This window comes from Neodiprion pinetum, chromosome 3 (genome assembly GCF_021155775.2).
Source record: "Neodiprion pinetum isolate iyNeoPine1 chromosome 3, iyNeoPine1.2, whole genome shotgun sequence".
Classification (NCBI taxonomy): Eukaryota; Metazoa; Arthropoda; class Insecta; order Hymenoptera; family Diprionidae; genus Neodiprion; species Neodiprion pinetum.
In genome coordinates this window covers 14,692,703-14,715,220 of record NC_060234.1, presented here as the reverse complement: position 1 = coordinate 14,715,220, position 22,518 = coordinate 14,692,703, and the positions used below count along the sequence as shown (strand labels likewise).

Sequence of the window (22,518 nt, the reverse complement as noted above, 5' to 3'; positions counted from 1 at the left end):
AAATTACTACACAAGTATTACAGTCGTATCACTTTTTGTTGTTACATAGTTCATAGATATTTATAGGGCCTATTCTCGGACCAATAACCGATAGGAAATGGGTCAATTAATTTTAGGTTTTATATATAATTTTGTATTCCGTCTTCCTTCTATGAAGTATTAAACAAGACTGATGAACCGAGGTGCTGAACAAGAATTGGGTATTGATTCATACCTGCCACTCTGGACATATAAGAGCGTAATACAAACATCAACAGTTTAGGTTCGATATACCATACTTGTATAGAAGAGCTATAAGTTTTTTTACATAAACCATTACACCTAAATGAAACCAACAATTTGTACCGGAGTAAAGCCTAAAAAAATGCATTTTCCAAAAAATTCATAACTCCATCATTTTTTAAGCTGTAGTGCAGGCTTTCCGGGTAATAGTAGTAATTAATATGCTCTGTATTTGTGCATAAGGTAACTGCTATCGAATAAATAGTTTTTGTACAATTGCGATTCGAATTTTTTAATGCAATATCTTTCAGTGTCTCCTTGGGTGACGAATTGTCCGATTTCAATTTTCAAACAGACTTTGAAAGTAAAAGTATAGTACGACAAAATGTGTATTCTCATTTTGCGTTAAAATGTTGCGAAATAGGTAAAAATGCTTGCAAAAATTACTGAATATGGAAAATGCGTGAAAGCGGTTGAGTAGTGGGGGTAGAACGGCAGACGTGGTGAAACGTCACTTCTCAACCACTTTCGCGCGCTTTTCGTTTTCAGTCATGTTTACAAGTACTTTTCACCTATTTCGCTGCAATTCAACGCAAAATGAGAACATGCTTTTGGCGGTAGTATACTTCTGCTTTCAAAATCTGTTTGGAAAATTGAAATCGGATTATTGCTTGTCCAACGAGACACTCTGAAAGAATGCGCATTAGAAAATTCAAATCGGAATTGTGCAAAAAATATTTATCCGCCAGCGCCTGTCTTGTACACGAATGAAGAACATGTCAATCACAACTGTTTATAAATCATGACCTTGATAGTTGAACACTAGTTTCTCACAGTTTAAATTTAGGACATACTTTTGATTTCAGCAATACAAATGTACTAACAACAGAACCAAACTGGTATCAGCGTTGCATAAAAGAGATGGTTCATATCAGTAAAATCAGCAATATTATTGTTAATAAACGAACGCATATCCAGAATCTCAGTCACTTATATAATATCATTCGATATTCATAAATCCTGCTTCACACTCAAGTTGTATCCATCCTAAATTGACATTCCACATTTCGACTATCGATAGAAATGATGGCGATCATCGTTAATCAATATAAATCAATGTATCCTCACTTAATCCCTAACCGGCCAAGCGTCAACACCACGTTTCCGGAATGTCACTGTACTGTAAATTTAATTTCTTAACATCTAATTGATACTACTTGATCCTTTTCTTGTAAATAATTTTTCTGTAAATCTCACCTTGTATTTTTGTATTTTATATCACATCAACAATTGTGCACATCAGTTTCCACAGAACCTTTAATATCGGTGCAGACACATGTTTAAAAACGCATGTGTTCTCATATCATTACAAATTATAACTAGTTTTATAAGTATATAATAACGCCTGAGAACTAAAACAATTGTCTAGAAAAATTCTTTTTTTTTTTTCTTTTTTTATCTTGTTTGTAGTAGCCTGAAGATGCAGTCCGATCGAAACGTCGCAATGAAATATTGCCCAACAAAAATGTCTTTTCAATTGACCGTTACTCGACGAAAATGACCCATCAGTTTAACCTTCAACGGTCACTAACTTCAAAATATATAATTGTTATTAAAAAAAACCCATAGTTCCAAGTTGGAAAAATGACAAAATACAACTACAGACTATCTTTCGTGTGACGGCATAGTCGGAATTCTATCAGTATTTTTGTCACGAAAATAACTTGTATCACTTGGCTTAATAGTGTACAACATCACTGGCGACTGCATCCATGATTATTGTGCATCATACTATACGTTATTAAGCAAAACTCAACTCGAAGTTACGCAATGATAAGTAGGGTATATATATTTCCTAGTTTGCGCAGCAAAAAATTCAACATTAGCCTACATACAGGATTTGTAATCTCAGATTTGGAATAATATAATAGACTTACGACACAATAAGGCAAATAAGATGAAATTCAAAACCGAAACACAAAGAGCGTGAGATAGAAAATTCATAATCGTTTTGAAACATCCTCTATTCCTGGTAACTCGAATAGACAAGAGATCTTGTCAGCAACCACCGATTGTCCCTGCATAAACTAATCATCTTGCGCTGATTTACCTGAGAACCTAGCTCACCAATCAATAGCGCCTTTTCAAACTCCTACTTCCATCTTTTCAGAAATCTCGAAAGCAGAAGGCAAATTAACATCGAAGAGTAAAGAACACAATTAGACATTAGACAATAAAGAATCGTTCTAGACTTCAGAACGTACTTCAACATCGAAGAATAATGAATTGAGCTATAACTTACAACAAAGTCTAAATTCACGTGCAGAGCAAATAAGCTAAAATGCACCAACTCCTGGATTTAGAAGCTACGAACTCAAGTATTGCTATTGCAGTCGTAGTAAAACAACCTTAACTTGTTAAACCCTGGCACTAAGAATTGATCGAGAAGAACTTGTTATGTGTTAACAAAAACGTATATGAAATCGCAATGTTATGTGAAGAGAATTATTTTTATCACACATAGTGATAGTTGGCACGACCCAAAACAGACGAATTCTCAGATAGTGACGAGCTGAACGAGAAACCCGAATGAACCGAACACTAGAGTTCGCACGCATGGACATCGTAAAGCTTGTGAATCGAATCTAAATCTGAATCAAGCAGCATTCAAGCGAATCAAAGAACTCCCGCAGCGTTTTTTCAAGAATGCAACAGATTCGTCGAAAATTTTTAAAAAATCGCCCTTTTATCAGAAGCGCTTCCAATTAAAGGCTGATTTTTCTCAATATTTTACTGATAGATACCAATTTTCTGATATCATGAACTGCGCTAAATTGATTTTTACAAAGGCGCTATTGACAAAAGTGCGATTTTTTCCAATTTTCTACTGATCGATACCAGTTTACTGATTTTTTTCACTGCCCAAAATTAATTTTCTTTCCAAAAACTTATCATCGCTTCGTCAGGAAAAGAATTTCTCAAAACACCTTCAATCTTCAAAATTCGGCGCGCAATATAGAATAGCTCGGTATTGGATCAAAGAAAAACGAAGAAAAATTCCTATTACCGCTCAAGGAGCACGTTGTCCAAAAAAAACCAGAAGTGCCGGACCTTCCGGATTAGCCCGCTTTCAAACGACCTGTGGCTGGAGAACTGTCTATCTCAGGTTTGATGAATACCAATGTCTTTGTACATCGGCTTCATTTTATAACACTGCCCTCACGGAAAAAAAACCCTCAACTTTTAGGGGTAAGCCTCAAAATTTAAGGATTCACCCTGATAGTTGAGGATAAGCCCCTAAATTTAGGGGTTTAGCCCCAAAAATTGAAGGTAAACCATCATTGATGGACGGTTTATCTCCAACAGTTGAAGATTAACCCTCAAAAATTGAAGGTCCATCCCCAAGAGTTGAAGGTGCACCCTCGACGTTGAAGGTGAAGCCTCAACGTTGAAGATACACCTCCAAGGTTGAAGGTAAACCCTTAACGATGAAGGTTAATTCCTAACAATTGAGGGTTCAATCCTCAAGACATGAAGGTGAACCCTCGACGTTGAAGGTACACGTTCAACGATGAGGATAATTTATATCCCTAAAATTTAACTAATGGTGAATGTGAGGGTTGCCTATCAACATTGCGGGGATTGTCCCCTGCAACCCCAAGGGATACACCTAACTCTTCTTGAGGGTATTCTCTAAAATTTAGGTGTCAACGCGAAAATATAATATGTGAAAGATTGGTGGTGAACCCTTGATTCCATTGCAGGGTAACATATCCCGTGAAATTTCCAAGGTAATTCTTATGATATTCGTTGAAGTTCTATTATTTTCAATAACATCTGAAATGATCTATCCATATATTATTTATAGCAAAACCAATGATTCAATGTAAAGTCAACTTTCGACCAGCTCGCTGGAATTGAGCCATCGCATCATAAAGTATGAGGATCACTATTGATATTGCATTTTACTCACCCTGCATGCCATTATGCAACGCTCCAAAAGAATACTATTTAGTTTTTTCAGGGTTGAAATTGGAAATCATAAACTACACCATGTATGGGGATTCCCACGTCAACTTGGTAAATCAAAAACATTGACCCTTTTCGATTTTCCCAGTGATTTTTTATATGATAGTGCTTGGAAATTATCTGAAAATTATCGAATCTAAATATTTCATATATTTTCATATAGTGTATGTGCATTGTACATGTAGGCATGTATCTTCATTATAATATAATGATGAATGGAATGCATTGTGTATAGATAATTCTTCATGGCTATATGAATTATACATACGTGCATTAAATTTTATTTACGATTATTTTTCTGCATGGGGATACATAATCTTTTTCTGTATTGAACGCGATTTCGTATAGATATACAAGAATTTATTAATGTTAATATATAATTTTCGTGGCATTCAATGACAAAAATGAATATACTGTAACGTGGAATTTCGGACAGACATGCCCGTTACAAGGTGCTCCCTGAACCTTGGGCGGAATCCCGGGATAAGGGTTTCGGGGATCGAGTCACGATGATAGTAAAGAGCGCCAGAAATAGAGTCACGCATCCGAGCTTCGACAGGGACGTAATAGAGGATTATGAATAAGATATTGCAGGCTTTTGTTTTATTTTTTTTTTGAGTACTCCGGCCACGAGTCAGCAACCAACTCCGACGCCGTGCATATTTAGAGGCAAGGCGACATCACGGAGATCGTGCGGGACGGATACCGAGGCTGCGGTGGGGGAGACAACGCAGATCCCTGCAGCGCGGAAATCCAAGGCGGACGCGATTCCCGCTGGCGGCCGGCGCGCCGCAGCCTCCCCGCTCACCCAGCCAACACCTGACCAAGGCAACCGCGAGAGACCAGCTAGGGACGAGGGAGCACCACCCCGCTCAACCCCAGGACACCGTAGAGCTGCGAGGAAGACAACATCGCGATCTAGCGTTAAGTTCTGCGCCGCGTAGCGACGACAGGTGCGCGTCAAGTTGCGCAATTTCCGAAATCGATGACAGATCGATGGTTGCGCATTCTCAGGGTGATGACGTCACAAAGGATTAGCGTGACCAGATCGGCGCTGCGGCGGATCGGCCATGAGAGATCACTCTTGTTCTGGCGATTAGGCAAGCCAGAGGTACCTGTCATTAGTCGAGTTGTGAGCTCGTTTCGAGTCTGTTAAGGAAATCGTTGTGTTGCGAGGACGATAGCCGGTAACCGTCACGAGGGAGTCGGTCCTTTTGTGAGCTGAATGTGGAGTGGTAAGCGTTGCTGATATTCTTGCGATCAAATTTCGAGAGTAATTAAGTGAGGGCTGGTTCGAGAGAGGATAGCCGTGCGTAATTTGCGTATCAAAAAATCCTCGAAATTCGTTTGCCGATTCTTTCGTTTTGTGACCGTAGCCTGAGTTGCGCGGGATAACGTAGAGCCGGTTTCAAGTGCCCGAGCTGGTCGAGTAGCGTCACGGGTTTGCCAGACAACTGCCATTTGAGGGTAACCAAATTCCATTACCCAGGGTCACATCGAGTTAAGTACGGTAAAGTGTAACTTCGCGTGTAGGTCGCGAGTCGTCAAAGGGGGAGCGTTCGCCCTCTCGAACTGCGTTCAGACGTCGCGAAGAAAGTCGAGTTTGGATGCGTTCAGATAACAGCCAGGCGATCCCCGTGGTCACCGGCGCCATTAGAAATAACGGCTGGGGATGCGAATAGCGCGTCGAGTCACATTCTCTTTTGTTTAAGTATTGAATTATTGTGTATTAGTAAAGTGGCGATTAGCGCCCGTAGGCTTAACGAATTTTTTAGGGTTAGTAACGATCACGGCTAGCGCGTTGAGTCAAATTCTGTCCGTAGTTTGAGTTATTGTTTATTTTTCAGACAGCGACTAGCGCGAGTAGGCATACGAAGTCGTTTAGATTGAGTCATTTAATTTTCTTTATTTTTTTCTGTTATATTCTCTTCTTTTCTTTTGTTTGTTAGATCTAAGTAGTTGAGTAGGAGTCGTGAATAGCGAATCACGAATTATTATTTCTCGTTGGTATTTTGAGTCGCAGTGAGCGATGTTTGGATAGTTATTATTTTTTTTTGTATATTTTTTTGATAGTATTATCATCGGAAGAAAATATATCTGTCGATTTTATCGTCGCTTCGTAAAATAACGTGTTGGCGTACGTGTTTCGTATCTCTCTCTACCCAAAAATCACCCCTCCCCTCTCCACGGTACTAAGCTACCGAGTATATGGTCGCGGTATATCGCATTACCGATTTCGAGGCGTGTTGATCACGCCAGGCGCCCAACAAATTTCCTGATATTGTTTTATTAGCCGAATTATTGTGCACGCGGTAAGTTCTCGGTCATTTCCTCCGAGTGACCGAGGTGCAAAAAAAATCCACGTCACAATACAAATGCATTTATAATATAATGAGAAATAACCAGACAACTTCTTGATTAGTCAAACTCTATTGTATTTACTAATGGTGTGTAATGCCTTTTTGTAATACCGTTACATCTATAATCCCAATAAAATGATATGATAAGCTCTTGACTCGAGAATTCTTTCACAGTAAAACCTCGATTGGGAGGTTCACCCTCAACTTGGAGGTAAACCCTTGACTTGAGGGTTAACCCTCACTTAAGAGGTAGGCCCTCAACTTGGGAGTAAACTCTCGACTTGGGAGTAGAACTTCGACTTGACAGTAAACCCTTAACTTGGGAGTAAACTCTTGACTTCTGAGTAGACCCTCAACTTAAAAGTAAACCCTCAACTCAAAAGTAAACCCTCAACTTGGGAGTAAAACCTCGACTTAGGAGTAAATCTTCGACTTCGACGTTAACCCTGAATTAAGGGGTACGAATTTATCCCCTAGGGGTTATGAGTTATTTTGGAGGTTATTTTGGGGGTAAAATTGGGGATTTTTTCCGTAAAGGTGTACCAGACTACATGATAATCAATCCGTTAGGCGTGTCAGTCATCAAAAAATATGATATCGTATTACTGAATAATTTTATTACAAAAGTCAGTTTACTTACCCACTGATCACAGCTTCGATTCCTTCGGACACGGTAGTCTTGTTGAAGGCTTTCATATAAGTATGCATTTCTCTAAAGTATTTGGATATTGTGCTATCTGTATGGCTCCAGGAAATAGTCCCAAACTTGAACATTGGTTTATGTGAAAATGGTTTCGCTAGTCGGTGATCATCGACGCCAGTAAACTCGTGAAACTCTTCTCGGGTGATCATGAATGCTGCCAAATTGGCAGTATAGATTGCAAGAAATACAACAGCAAACATTGCCCAGACATTAGTCATAAACCTGAAACAGAGAAAAAATCGAGTTTTATGATAAAAGATTTGAAAAAACTGATCTACGTGATAATTTTAGTTTTTCAGTTCATATTTATTAAGATGAGATATGGATGATCAACTATCAGTAAATGTTGAGTAACAAAACATTTAACAGCTATGTTATTATATTGTATAGCATTCGGTTATATTTTTGTTCATTTGCCATAACGTTAAGTGTATTACAACTCATTCGTATTAAATTACTCTAAATAGGAACCGATGACAGATGGCAATTCATATTCCCCATTAATTTGATCCAGCTCTTTCAGATTATTATCTGTTCCTTCGACTATGAAATTTCCTGGTCAAAAAAAACTTTCGGCCCATCGCAGAGGAAATAGGTGGAGTAAACGAGTATTTTGTCGGCAAGGAAGAGAGCTAATTCCGTAAAGGAGTCGTGATCTTGGAGAAACGTTTGAAAACACCCGCTGATCTTTGACGAGAGTTTTTGGACACGAAATGAGTGACGGAAAAGTCTTGTACCTCGGCCAACCTATAATACAACCGACATTCATTGTGATATTTTCAAGTATGACGTTTACTACTATCAAGTAAGTCTCAAATAGTATTCACTTCTGAACATCGATGTCCCACAAATCTGACAATGAATAATAATGCGGTATAAGGTTCTTATAAGTGATTTGTATAAGATTCAACGTTTTGCATTTCCGCGAGTGGTATAGATGTGACAGTACTGATCCAAAAATGGCAACGTATCGGCAGATGAGCCCCGATTCCTACCTTACCGACAGTCAGTATGTTACCACCGCGACGGTGAGCCTTACCCCCGATATTGTTACAGGCTGTTAACATAAACGGCGCCACCTGTACTTTAGCTCGATTTTACCGACACAAAGTTTGACAATGAATCATTTGCTTAGTCAGATGAGCAGCCATTTTCATTTTTGCTTAGTCAGATGAGCGGCCACTTTGATTATTGTTTAGTCAGATGCGCAGCCATTTTGATTTTTTCACCGTCGGATGAGCAGACAATTCAAATTTTTTACTGTCAGACGGCAGACATTTTACCCTCGCAATTATTATGTCTGATCTTACCGACAGTTGGTGTTACCGGGTGTTGCCGCAGGTTTGTCGCATTATCGATCAATCGATATTCAATCGATCGACTCTGCGTGATGTTTCCAATGCGCGCTGCAAGATGCTAACTTTTTTAGTTATCATGTGGTTGGGTGAACGTTTGAAAAAATAACGATTGGATGCTTTGAATATTTGTTTATTTTATTTTATTTTTTACTGTCAGTTCCCGCCATACCCGTTGAAGTATGTCCCCAGAGGTCTATGTAGACCTGTGCGGGGCAAGGGAAGAGACGGATTAGTGACCATCATTATGCGTCAGCAGCTGTCTTAAGGTGTTCAATAGAAACACCCGCATTCGCACCAGGGGGAAAAGGGGGGAAAATGCAGAAAACCTTGCCCAGGTGTAGCCCGACCGAGTTCAAACCCCAACCCACCAACTCACCGCCTGAACGGTGTGACCCGTCTTACAATTTTTGCGAACCGCCGCTCAGGTCCTCCTTGACAAGCTGAGGATTTGAACGCAGGTCCTCTCGTTCCGTAGTCTCGCACGCTACGCACTACGCTACTACGGTCAGTAATAGATTGCAAAAAAATTTTTCTCGCGAAATACAGATCAAGACCTGTGGAATAGGGTGTTTTCATTGGGCGGAGATGGAAGTGGGGAATGAAAAAAAACCTTTCAAAATAGCGGTTGAATGCTTTTGAATATATCGTGAAACTTTTTCCCCATCACATGCCCAACACTGATTAGGGTTGGGGTGTGCAGGCTCAGACCTGTTTGCCATAAAATTTTTTTATATCTCCTGATGCCGGGGGTGGTACAAAGCTTGGACCCCCCACCACCACACACAAACTCTTGCGATCTATCGGCATATATTAGCTCAACGCATCCGATGAAAAATTGTAGTGGGGGTGGGTGGTATATAAAACGTGAGCCTATTCCGATAGTCACTCCGTTCTCATCGTCTCTTAGCGTCGTGAACTGTTCTGACTGGTGAAAAAAAAAAAAACTCTGATTGAAACGCAATGGATCTGACAAAAGTTCACCATGTCAGCGGCCTGGCGAATCTGCCAACCAAGAAGATGTCGGAGCTCGAAATTGAGGAGGTGTATGACGTCACTGGGTTACGACTGGTCAAAACAAAATTTGGGGTACGTGTTCTGGCGACGATTGAAGGTGAATACAACGTCTTCTTACCATGGAGAATCGCGAGGGTTCTACAAGAAGATTCCGATCAGTTGGCTGAAATGTGTAACATAGCCGGGGAAAATCGTTTGCAAATGAAATATGAGAACCAAGGGGTGGGGAATTCAACAAGTTTGAATTTTCATGCAGTTATGTACCGTAAATGAACTATGCGATCCCCTCTACTTCTACAAAATTCATCCGCGAGGGGATAAAAGCGGGTGTGCTGGATATAGAATAGTCAGTCTTCTACCTGCTGTCTAACGGTAAAATCGAGCGCAACATTCCCATTCCTCAACATGGCAATGATACTAGACGTGCAATGTTTTATAGGCCATAACATGAAGTTTGTACCCAAGGAAGTTGCAGTTATCAACGTAAACGGGTCGGGTCTGGATTACATCATTTTCAAGCCACCCTATGATTTGGCGAGCTTACCGCTTGAACGTAGAGCTACTATTGTCCGGTTGACACACAACCACCACGGAATATCATGGAATGCTGGCAACAAATCTCACGAGGATGTACCGAAGATTGTGAGAAAAATGGTGAGAAATGCGTGTTACGTATACGTCAAAGGGAAGGATAAGAAAGCATGGCTGACGGAGATCATCGATGGTACAACGAGGGTTATTAATATGGAAGATTTGCACATCACACCCCCTGCACTGGAAACATTGAGGCATATGGAAGCGGCACCCTGGCATGACTTGAACCATGGATACTTCCAATCGAATAACCTCCAGCAAGCAGCAGTGCCAGGCTCGATTTGGTATGATGACAACCCTGAATACATCCTGGCATAGAACTGCGCCTTTTAAAAATGTGCAGCGACTAAGGAGTTGGTACTTGAAGGAGTGTACCGGCTCCCTCGAGAAATTCGTCCGCCTGTACAAAGAATTAGACGGTTTAAGGGAAATGGTGTCTGAGGATATAGCTTTTCTACCAAAAGAATTCGTCTACACGTGTGCATCAAACACCATCAATGATGTGTGGGATACACTGTCTGAGAATATGAAAATGGATGCCAGTTGCCGCAGATGCCTCGTGCATTATACACCAAGAACCGATGGCGATATAGTGGATGGGCCGAATCCTCTAGTAAAAGACTGTCTGGAATACAACCGTCTGTCTAAAAAATGCTCGTAATATGCACAAAAATACCAGTAGAATTCATTACAATTATACATATTATATTTTACACATAAAATTAAAATGGAATATCCAATACAATTTTTCACCTATCTAGGAAATACAATTTATCACAATTATATACCAGTTTATACATAGAATTGAAAATAAAATTATTTACACATTCAAAAAAATAGAATTTGTTACAACTATGCATATATCTTTATAAGTTTTATCTGTTCTTTTCATGTAAATTTATCTCGTGGGAAAATGTGAAAATATTATTAATTTTATTTGCTGTAAAATACACGATAAATAATTGTAAATTTTATTCTTCAATATAATCCCCATTATCATATACATTTTATAAAGTACTCAAAAAAGTAGAAACTCGTTGAAGTCTTTGAGACGATTTAGAAAGCGCAAAGTATAGAAATTTCATTGCACAACACGTTAGCTCACCGAAATAATCAGGTAACGGCTTACCCGACTGTAGGATTGCGCGAAAGGAGGAGCAAGATGTTGATTATAGCTACTGGGATGATCCAAATGAAATTGTAGATCATCTCCGACTACTTATGGCGTTGTAGGCTGTAGGCAATACCAACCATTCCAACGAAATAGTCTCCATTATTGAGGAGTTGCGCGAGGCTGTCAGTTTACCGTTCGGGACGTCCGGGGGCTACCACGTTATCTGAAGCGCTCCAGGCTCGCTGCGAATCAGTTGAATCTGTCTTGGTGGACTTGGACCTGTGCAGAACAATTTACGCGAAAAGTCATCATCGGTGTGCCTAAAAATACACCCAAACGGAATAAAGCTTGATTAAAAATGCTACTGAACTTATGATTCATAGAATTATTTAAGTAGGGCAATTTTACCGAGTCTGCTCATCGTTTGCTCCACTATCCGGAGATTACGTTTACAAACAACAAACAAGTACAGAGGTGCTTTGATCTATGCAAAACACTCATTTCTTAATAAAATCCCTCGCAACAACTTTTCCCTATGAAATTACATTTGCTATTAATAAATAAGGAAAAATATATATTCTTCACGAAACGTGTTGATGGGACAATGATGCGTTTGAGATTCATCGATTCGTTTCGATTTATGGCTAGCAGCAGTGCTAAACTTTACTCATATTTGAATGATGCAGATAAACACATAACGCGTAAATTTTATAATAATCCCACACAGTTTAGTTTGATGACCCGCAAAGGTGTTTTTCCCTATGTCGATTGTTGTGTGAAACTCGATGAAACGCGATCACCTGCAAAGAAGCATTTCTACTCACACCTTTGCGATGCAGATATTTCAGACGCCGATTACGAATACGCTAAAAATGTTTGGGGGGAATTCCATTCAGAGTCATAGGGGGACTATTTATATTTATATTTAGAGACTGATGTTCTTTTTCTTGCCAATATTTTTCAAAATTTCCGAGCCAGCTGCTTCAAAACATATGATTTAGACCTGTTGCACTACTACACAGCGCCGGGAATTGCTTTTGATGGAATGCTCAAAAATACTAGAGTAAATTTACAAGTTTTAGACTATTCTGAAATGGTGTTATTCATTGAAAGGAGCATTCGAGGCGGTATAGCACAATGTTCCAATCAACACGCTCGAGCCTATAATAGGTTTACGGGGAAAGATTTTGATCCTAGTAACGTGGAATCGTATCTCATGTATTTTGACGTAAACAATCTATACGGTGCGGTTATTAGTGCACGTTCACAAATCGGTTCGTTCGAGTAGGGGCATAATCCCATCGATATATCAACTCACCCAGACGATTCACCGATCGGTTACATCCTGGACGTGGATTTAGAATATCCTATAGAGCTTCACAAGGATCATAAAGATTCACCTCTTTGTCCCGAGCATTTCACACTTCTGGGTCTGATGAATGATGAGAACAACGGAAAAATTATGGCCGAGTTCATCGGGATATAAGTACAACTGTACACATTCACCACCACGGGTGAGGACAAAACGAAACACATCAACGGCATCAAAGTGAGCAAACGTGCCAAGGGGTGCCGAAAGTTCAACGTTAAACACAATCACGTTTAACGATTATAAGCACCGTCTGTGGGCTTAGAAAGAGTTGGTCCATACTGCAATGCCTAATACGTAACAAAAAACAAAAAAAAAAGAAAGAAAAACACCAAGTTAGCGCCATTGTACAGGAAAAAATGGTACCGAGTTGGCAAGACGGTAACATGCAACTGATACCTGGACAAACAGACGCCATACCTTGGGAGGCTTGTCGCTACGCCCACAAAAAACTAGCCGTAGGATAGAACTGAGGGCATAGAGTCGTTGTCAAAATTTGCGTTTGACACCTAGGACGATCCTTTATAAAACAGAGACGTTTCGTCATCAATACGATATTGGGCGGATCGAAGTTTCCAAATGCGAATACCATGTGAATTCATATATTCAACAATTATTTATTTACTAGGGGCTTCGCCTCTGCGCGTTTCGCGCGCCTCACTATTTCCTTACGTATTGTCTAGTCTGTTGTTTCCGATCAACCCGACATTGCCATTGGCTCCCTATGCAGATCTGCTCAGATTATTTTCGTAAACGAATCCACTCACATGTACAAAACTCCCGATGCCATGCAACCCCGATTGCATTCAGCGACTTATTTTGCTATAGTTCGTTTTTTCAGATTTTTTTACGTATATCTACGGATAGAGATATAGAGTCTACTGCGTCTGGTTTATAAGTACAAATAATTGATATCAATCCTTTGTTTTTTCAAATAAATTTATTTAACATTTTTCACTTTAAATTTAGTTCGAAGTTGACTGCGAATCTCATTGATTAATGAAAAATTTCGATCTTCCCGTTGCTGTTCATTTCGCAAAACACCTCTTTCTCTTGTGGTCAACATCGATCCTGGTCGTCCTCTTACCTGGTTATACGAATATTTGATGGATATTATTCTATGGCTTATTTGGTTCTTCGCACTTACAATTTTATTTTCCTCTTTCTTTTGTGATACTTCCGACCATCCACCATCTTCATCGCCTTGTCTGCTGCTTGAAACTCCTTCTTTCTCCACTGTCATCGTAAATCCTGGCTGTCCTTTTGACTCTTTGCTGATATATTTAGATTGACTATTATTTGATTTTTACTTTTCATACTTATTACTCACTATCTGAATTTTATTTTGGTTTTGCAAGACATCAAAGTGTCCACTGTCTCCGTCGCCGGTAAAGAGTAGCGAAAATTGTATTTCATTTTGTCATCCGATCCGGTGTGGATGAATTTGTTCTTCGCGATACACGATTAAACATATCTTAAAAATGTCCGCAGCTGCAATTAATTCTGCTTCTCCCCCGTATATTCCATTTTTATTCATATATGATTTGTAATCACCAGGTGACCTAATCACAGCACCGTTTGACTCATTACCTGTAATAAAACCCGCGAATGTAGACCAATTATCCACTATATTTGAAACGATACTCAGTCTCACCTCTGCGTGTCGATCTTGAGTGCCGTATACACAATACGCCAACGCGCGAAAAAGACAATTCCCGTCGGGAATCATCTTGATAATTTTTGTTTGCATGTTCATTTTTTGCGCGTCAGAAACAGATATCTATAAAGATATTTGTCAAAGACTGTTATAAACAGCCGATGACAGCTGTCACGGGGTTTGCTAGATGCTTTTTGTTCTGTTTTCGGGATCCCATCTCACCGCCAACTTCATGCGTATACTATTGTTATTATAATCTTTTTCTACGTTCATTTGTTTGAAACTTTTTTATTAGATAGAGAGATTATTGATATATTTAGCAATTATTCATATTCATTAGTTCACCACAAAAATAGTTTTCCAGGAAATAAAATGTGTCATACACGTTACTATAAAAAAAAATTTATAGTAATTTGCGTGTGCGTGTGTGTGTGAGGAGAATAAACGTGACAATAATAATTTGCTTACCTCGGAAAGTTTTCAGAAAATGGAACAAAGTTCAGAAAACGAAAAAAAGTTTCCAGAAAATTTTATGGAAAACTTTTTCGTTTCGGAACAAGAAAATTAAATTTTGAAAAATATTGGCAAGAAAAAGAACATCAGTCTCTAAATATAAATATAAATAGTCCCCCTATGACTCTGAATGGAATTCCCCCCAAACATTTTTAGCGTATTCGTAATCGGCGTCTGAAATATCTGCATCGCAAAGGTGTGAGTAGAAATGCTTCTTTGCAGGTGATCGCGTTTCATCGAGTTTCACACAACAATCGACATAGGGAAAAACACCTTTGCGGGTCATCAAACTAAACTGTGTGGGATTATTATAAAATTTACGCGTTATGTGTTTATCTGCATCATTCAAATATGAGTAAAGTTTAGCACTGCTGCTAGCCATAAATCGAAACGAATCGATGAATCTCAAACGCATCATTGTCCCATCAACACGTTTCGTGAAGAATATATATTTTTCCTTATTTATTAATAGCAAATGTAATTTCATAGGGAAAAGTTGTTGCGAGGGATTTTATTAAGAAATGAGTGTTTTGCATAGATCAAAGCACCTCTGTACTTGTTTGTTGTTTGTAAACGTAATCTCCGGATAGTGGAGCAAACGATGAGCAGACTCGGTAAAATTGCCCTACTTAAATAATTCTATGAATCATAAGTTCAGTAGCATTTTTAATCAAGCTTTATTCCGTTTGGGTGTATTTTTAGGCACACCGATGATGACTTTTCGCGTAAATTGTTCTGCACAGGTCCAAGTCCACCAAGACAGATTCAACTGATTCGCAGCGAGCCTGGAGCGCTTCAGATAACGTGGTAGCCCCCGGACGTCCCGAACGGTAAACTGACAGCCTCGCGCAACTCCTCAATAATGGAGACTATTTCGTTGGAATGGTTGGTATTGCCTACAGCCTACAACGCCATAAGTAGTCGGAGATGATCTACAATTTCATTTGGATCATCCCAGTAGCTATAATCAACATCTTGCTCCTCCTTTCGCGCAATCCTACAGTCGGGTAAGCCGTTACCTGATTATTTCGGTGAGCTAACGTGTTGTGCAATGAAATTTCTATACTTTGCGCTTTCTAAATCGTCTCAAAGACTTCAACGAGTTTCTACTTTTTTGAGTACTTTATAAAATGTATATGATAATGGGGATTATATTGAAGAATAAAATTTACAATTATTTATCGTGTATTTTACAGCAAATAAAATTAATAATATTTTCACATTTTCCCACGAGATAAATTTACATGAAAAGAACAGATAAAACTTATAAAGATATATGCATAGTTGTAACAAATTCTATTTTTTTGAATGTGTAAATAATTTTATTTTCAATTCTATGTATAAACTGGTATATAATTGTGATAAATTGTATTTCCTAGATAGGTGAAAAATTGTATTGGATATTCCATTTTAATTTTATGTGTAAAATATAATATGTATAATTGTAATGAATTCTACTGGTATTTTTGTGCATATTACGAGCATTTTTTAGACAGACGGTTGTATTCCAGACAGTCTTTTACTAGAGGATTCGGCCCATCCACTATATCGCCATCGGTTCTTGGTGTATAATGCACGAGGCATCTGCGGCAACTGGCATCCATTTTCATATTCTCAGACAGTGTATCCCACACATCATTGATGGTGTTTGATGCACACGTGTAGACGAATTCTTTTGGTAGAAAAGCTATATCCTCAGACACCATTTCCCTTAAACCGTCTAATTCTTTGTACAGGCGGACGAATTTCTCGAGGGAGCCGGTACACTCCTTCAAGTACCAACTCCTTAGTCGCTGCACATTTTTAAAAGGCGCAGTTCTATGCCAGGATGTATTCAGGGTTGTCATCATACCAAATCGAGCCTGGCACTGCTGCTTGCTGGAGGTTATTCGATTGGAAGTATCCATGGTTCAAGTCATGCCAGGGTGCCGCTTCCATATGCCTCAATGTTTCCAGTGCAGGGGGTGTGATGTGCAAATCTTCCATATTAATAACCCTCGTTGTACCATCGATGATCTCCGTCAGCCATGCTTTCTTATCCTTCCCTTTGACGTATACGTAACACGCATTTCTCACCATTTTTCTCACAATCTTCGGTACATCCTCGTGAGATTTGTTGCCAGCATTCCATGATATTCCGTGGTGGTTGTGTGTCAACCGGACAATAGTAGCTCTACGTTCAAGCGGTAAGCTCGCCAAATCATAGGGTGGCTTGAAAATGATGTAATCCAGACCCGACCCGTTTACGTTGATAACTGCAACTTCCTTGGGTACAAACTTCATGTTATGGCCTATAAAACATTGCACGTCTAGTATCATTGCCATGTTGAGGAATGGGAATGTTGCGCTCGATTTTACCGTTAGACAGCAGGTAGAAGACTGACTATTCTATATCCAGCACACCCGCTTTTATCCCCTCGCGGATGAATTTTGTAGAAGTAGAGGGGATCGCATAGTTCATTTACGGTACATAACTGCATGAAAATTCAAACTTGTTGAATTCCCCACCCCTTGGTTCTCATATTTCATTTGCAAACGATTTTCCCCGGCTATGTTACACATTTCAGCCAACTGATCGGAATCTTCTTGTAGAACCCTCGCGATTCTCCATGGTAAGAAGACGTTGTATTCACCTTCAATCGTCGCCAGAACACGTACCCCAAATTTTGTTTTGACCAGTCGTAACCCAGTGACGTCATACACCTCCTCAATTTCGAGCTCCGACATCTTCTTGGTTGGCAGATTCGCCAGGCCGCTGACATGGTGAACTTTTGTCAGATCCATTGCGTTTCAATCAGAGTTTTTTTTTTTTTCACCAGTCAGAACAGTTCACGACGCTAAGAGACGATGAGAACGGAGTGACTATCGGAATAGGCTCACGTTTTATATACCACCCACCCCCACTACAATTTTTCATCGGATGCGTTGAGCTAATATATGCCGATAGATCGCAAGAGTTTGTGTGTGGTGGTGGGGGGTCCAAGCTTTGTACCACCCCCGGCATCAGGAGATATAAAAAAATTTTATGGCAAACAGGTCTGAGCCTGCACACCCCAACCCTAATCAGTGTTGGGCATGTGATGGGGAAAAAGTTTCACGATATATTCAAAAGCATTCAACCGCTATTTTGAAAGGTTTTTTTTCATTCCCCACTTCCATCTCCGCCCAATGAAAACACCCTATTCCACAGGTCTTGATCTGTATTTCGCGAGAAAAATTTTTTTGCAATCTATTACTGACCGTAGTAGCGTAGTGCGTAGCGTGCGAGACTACGGAACGAGAGGACCTGCGTTCAAATCCTCAGCTTGTCAAGGAGGACCTGAGCGGCGGTTCGCAAAAATTGTAAGACGGGTCACACCGTTCAGGCGGTGAGTTGGTGGGTTGGGGTTTGAACTCGGTCGGGCTACACCTGGGCAAGGTTTTCTGCATTTTCCCCCCTTTTCCCCCTGGTGCGAATGCGGGTGTTTCTATTGAACACCTTAAGACAGCTGCTGACGCATAATGATGGTCACTAATCCGTCTCTTCCCTTGCCCCGCACAGGTCTACATAGACCTCTGGGGACATACTTCAACGGGTATGGCGGGAACTGACAGTAAAAAATAAAATAAAATAAACAAATATTCAAAGCATCCAATCGTTATTTTTTCAAACGTTCACCCAACCACATGATAACTAAAAAAGTTAGCATCTTGCAGCGCGCATTGGAAACATCACGCAGAGTCGATCGATTGAATATCGATTGATCGATAATGCGACAAACCTGCGGCAACACCCGGTAACACCAACTGTCGGTAAGATCAGACATAATAATTGCGAGGGTAAAATGTCTGCCGTCTGACAGTAAAAAATTTGAATTGTCTGCTCATCCGACGGTGAAAAAATCAAAATGGCTGCGCATCTGACTAAACAATAATCAAAGTGGCCGCTCATCTGACTAAGCAAAAATGAAAATGGCTGCTCATCTGACTAAGCAAATGATTCATTGTCAAACTTTGTGTCGGTAAAATCAAGCTAAAGTACAGGTGGCGCCGGTTATGTTAACAGCCTGTAACAATATCGGGGGTAAGGCTCACCGTCGCGGTGGTAACATACCGACTGTCGGTAAGGTGGGAATCGGGGCTAATCTGCCGATACGTTGTCATTTTTGGATCAGAACTGTCATATCTCTACTACTTCCGCGCCAAAATGTATTGATTCTTAATGTCACTGAAAGTGCATTCGTTAGTAAAATCATCGACCACGCCGCGAATGTTAGAAAATCGTTTTCCGCCATCCGCCATCTTGGGCACGCGATCACGTGAGGAAACGAGCCGTGTGTGCCTTTGCAAAAAACCTCGTTGTTCGGCACGAATTCGCCATCTTGAACACGCGACACCTCGTGTCTCTCGATACATACGGTAAGCTTTCACTCTTCCTTTACGCATACCCATGCTGAGAGAGAAAGACAGCTGGTGTCATACATACAGTGATGGTGCAGCGTAATGTGCGTCGTGCGTATATGTATAGATATACGCTCGGCGGTGAAACAAAGGTTTTCGTGAAGTTTGACAGCACGTATAGAAAAATTGCAAACAATTTTTCAGATTCGTTTTGTATCGATAAAGTTTAATGCTTTATATTAAAAAAACATTTCGTTCAGTTCGTCGTGTATCTATACGGTTAGATACTCAACTCCAAAAACATTTCGTGTAATTCCATAGTGTGTTTTCCATTGTGTGTATCAATAACGACACAAATCAAAGCATTTCGAGCAGTGTGTATATATAGATATGTCGGAGAAGAATGAGGAGGATATATTATCAAGTGAATTCGAAACTTGAACTTTGAATGAGTCCACCTTATCGAGCGTCAAGCGTTATTCTGCATGCTGTGAAAATCACTCTATCTCATAGAAAAGTTTCGAACAAATAAACAGGTATCGAAAGATTATAATAACAATAGTATAAAAAAGATTGAAATAACAATAGTATACGCATGAAGTTGGCGATGGGGTGAGATGCCGAAAACAAAACAAAAAGCATCTAGCAAACAAAACTTCCTTCGACAGCTGCCATCGGCTGTTTATGACAGTCTTTGACAAATATCTTTATAGGTATCTGCTTCTGACACGCAAAAAATGAACATGCAAACGAAAATTATCAAGATGATTCCCGACGGGAATTGTCTTTTTCGCGCGTTGGCGTATTGTGTATACGGCACTCAAGATCGACACGCAGAGGTGATACTGAGTATCGTTTCAAATATAGTGGATAATTGGTCTACATTCGCGGGTTTTATTACAGGTAATGAGTCAAACGGTGCTGTGATTAGGTCACCTGGTGATTACAAATCATATATGAATAAAAATGGAATATACGGGGGAGAAGCCGAATTAGTTGCAGCTACGGACATTTTGAGGATATGTTTAATCGTGTATCGCAAAGAACAAATTCATCCACACCGAATCGGATCCCAAAATAGAACACAATTCTCGCTACTCTTCACCGGCGACGGAGACAGTGGACACTTTGATGTCTTGCAGAACCAAAATAAAATTCAGATAGTGAGTAATAAGTATCAAAAGTAACAAGCAAATGATAGTAAATCTAAATACATCACCAAACAGTCAAAAGGAAAGCCAGGATTTACAATGACAATGGAGAAAGGAGGAGTTTCAAGCAGCAGACAAGGCGATGAAGATGGTGGATGGTCGGAAGTATTACAAAAGAAAGAGGAAAATAAAATTGTAAGTGCGAAAAACCAAATAAGCCATAGAATGATATCAAACAAATATTCCTATAACCGGGCAAGAGGACGACCAGAATTTATGTTGACCACAAGGGAAAGAGGTGTTTTGCGGAGTGAACAGCAACGCAAATATAGTGAAAAAAATAATATAAAGAAGGTGATTTTGGAGAATAACAGGCAGAGCGGTGGCAAAAATAATTCAGCAAGTCAAGGAGATAGATCGATATCAATGGAGAAGGAACACCAATTTTGGACCAACGAACAGAAGCTTAGATTGATGAAAAAAAGAAAGGTGAGCACAAAACGAATTGAACTGGACAGCAAGAGACAACGAGTAGATGAAACGACAGACGAAAAAGAAGTGTATCAACGACTCATGAGCAAAAATAACGTATCTAAAATTCATGTTTGTGATAAAATATCAAGTGACAGTGATACGTTGACATCGATGGAGAAGGAACTGTGTGTATTCAGCCAAACAATAGAAGATAGCAGAGACAGCTTGGAATTGGACAGAAACAGAGAACGAGTGGAAGCAATGAATAGTGAATCAATCATTGCTGAGCATCGTTACAACGGGGATATTGAACAAGGCATTTCCAACACTGTGGAGCAACTAGACATGGGTGAAATGAACGTGAAATGTAAACATTGCAATGCAGAAAGGTTCAAATATGAAACAGGAAGGGTGGCAAATAATTGCTGTCATGGAGGAAAAATAACATCACCACCATTAAAGGAATATCCCGATGTACTTCAACGTCTGCGAGAAGGGAATGACGAAGTATCAAGACACTACGGACAACATATACGATCATATAATGACGCGTTTGCGTTTGCATCAGTCAATTGTCCCGTGGCAGATCTGGGAAATCCAGGACCATATGTGATGAAAATAATCGAGGATGTGAGTTACAAAATATCTACAAGTTTAGAGACCGCAAACAATAACTGACCGAGATATGGACAAATTGACATCTTCGACGCACAAACTCAGCTAGCGCTGACAGAAAATGACACAAGTAAAGCAAATCTGTTAAAAATTATTGGTAGACTGATGATAGATATCAATCCTCATGCAGCAAATTTTAAAACAACGTACGAGCAATTTGTTAACGGAGAAAGCCCGGTGAAATTAAACTTTATTGCACTCAAGGAAGACGATAGACGGCGGTACAATGCGCCAACCTGTGGTGAGCTAGCAGCTCTGATCGTTTCAGATGACGAGGCAGTATCTGAAAATATAGAAGTACAAGTATTTCCAAAACAAGACCGTGCAGTCGGATATGTACCGAAATATTTGCAACACGTTGACCCAATGACTTTTCCTTCACTACTTCCGAGCGGTGATTGAGGATGGAGCTATAATATGAAACACGTAGGAACAAACAAGAAACTCTCTCCTGTTTGATACTATGGACATCGATTGGCCTCACGTCGAGGTGAATCACAGAATCAGTTGTTGCGGAGCGGACGACTGACACAACACTTTGTGATTCACGCATATCTCACAATCGAATCGCAGCATTTATTGTTCTTAAGAAATAATCAGAGGAAACTGCGTGTAGAATGTTACAAGGGAATGACTGATCACATATCAAAAAGTGAAGCGATTACGTCGGATCAAACAAGACTTGGGAACCAAATGATTTTACCATCAACATTTTCCGGCAGCATGCGACATATGCAACAGCAGTACCAAGATGCAATGGCAATAACAAGGAAAGTTGGACGACCGGATTTATTCATCACAATGACATGTAATCCTGAGTGGCCGGAAGTATGTAGGGTATTAAAATATTTTCCTGCAGGTACCACTGCAAACGACATTCCAACAATAGATTGTCGAATATTTAA

The 22,518-nt window shown here is 39.8% G+C and overlaps 1 protein-coding gene across 6 annotated transcripts in view; it reads right to left on the bottom strand.

Moving 5' to 3' along the window:
• The window catches only part of Nmdar2 (NMDA receptor 2), a 1,937,843-nt gene that overhangs the window by 697,142 nt on the left and 1,218,183 nt on the right, over window positions 1–22,518 (bottom strand). For all 6 annotated transcript variants that reach the window (XM_046618083.2, XM_069134406.1, XM_069134408.1 and 3 more), the window contains one exon: window positions 7,252–7,536. In XM_046618083.2, coding sequence (XP_046474039.1) covers window positions 7,252–7,536 — 285 coding nt within the window. The remainder of the gene's footprint in view (window positions 1–7,251; window positions 7,537–22,518) is intronic.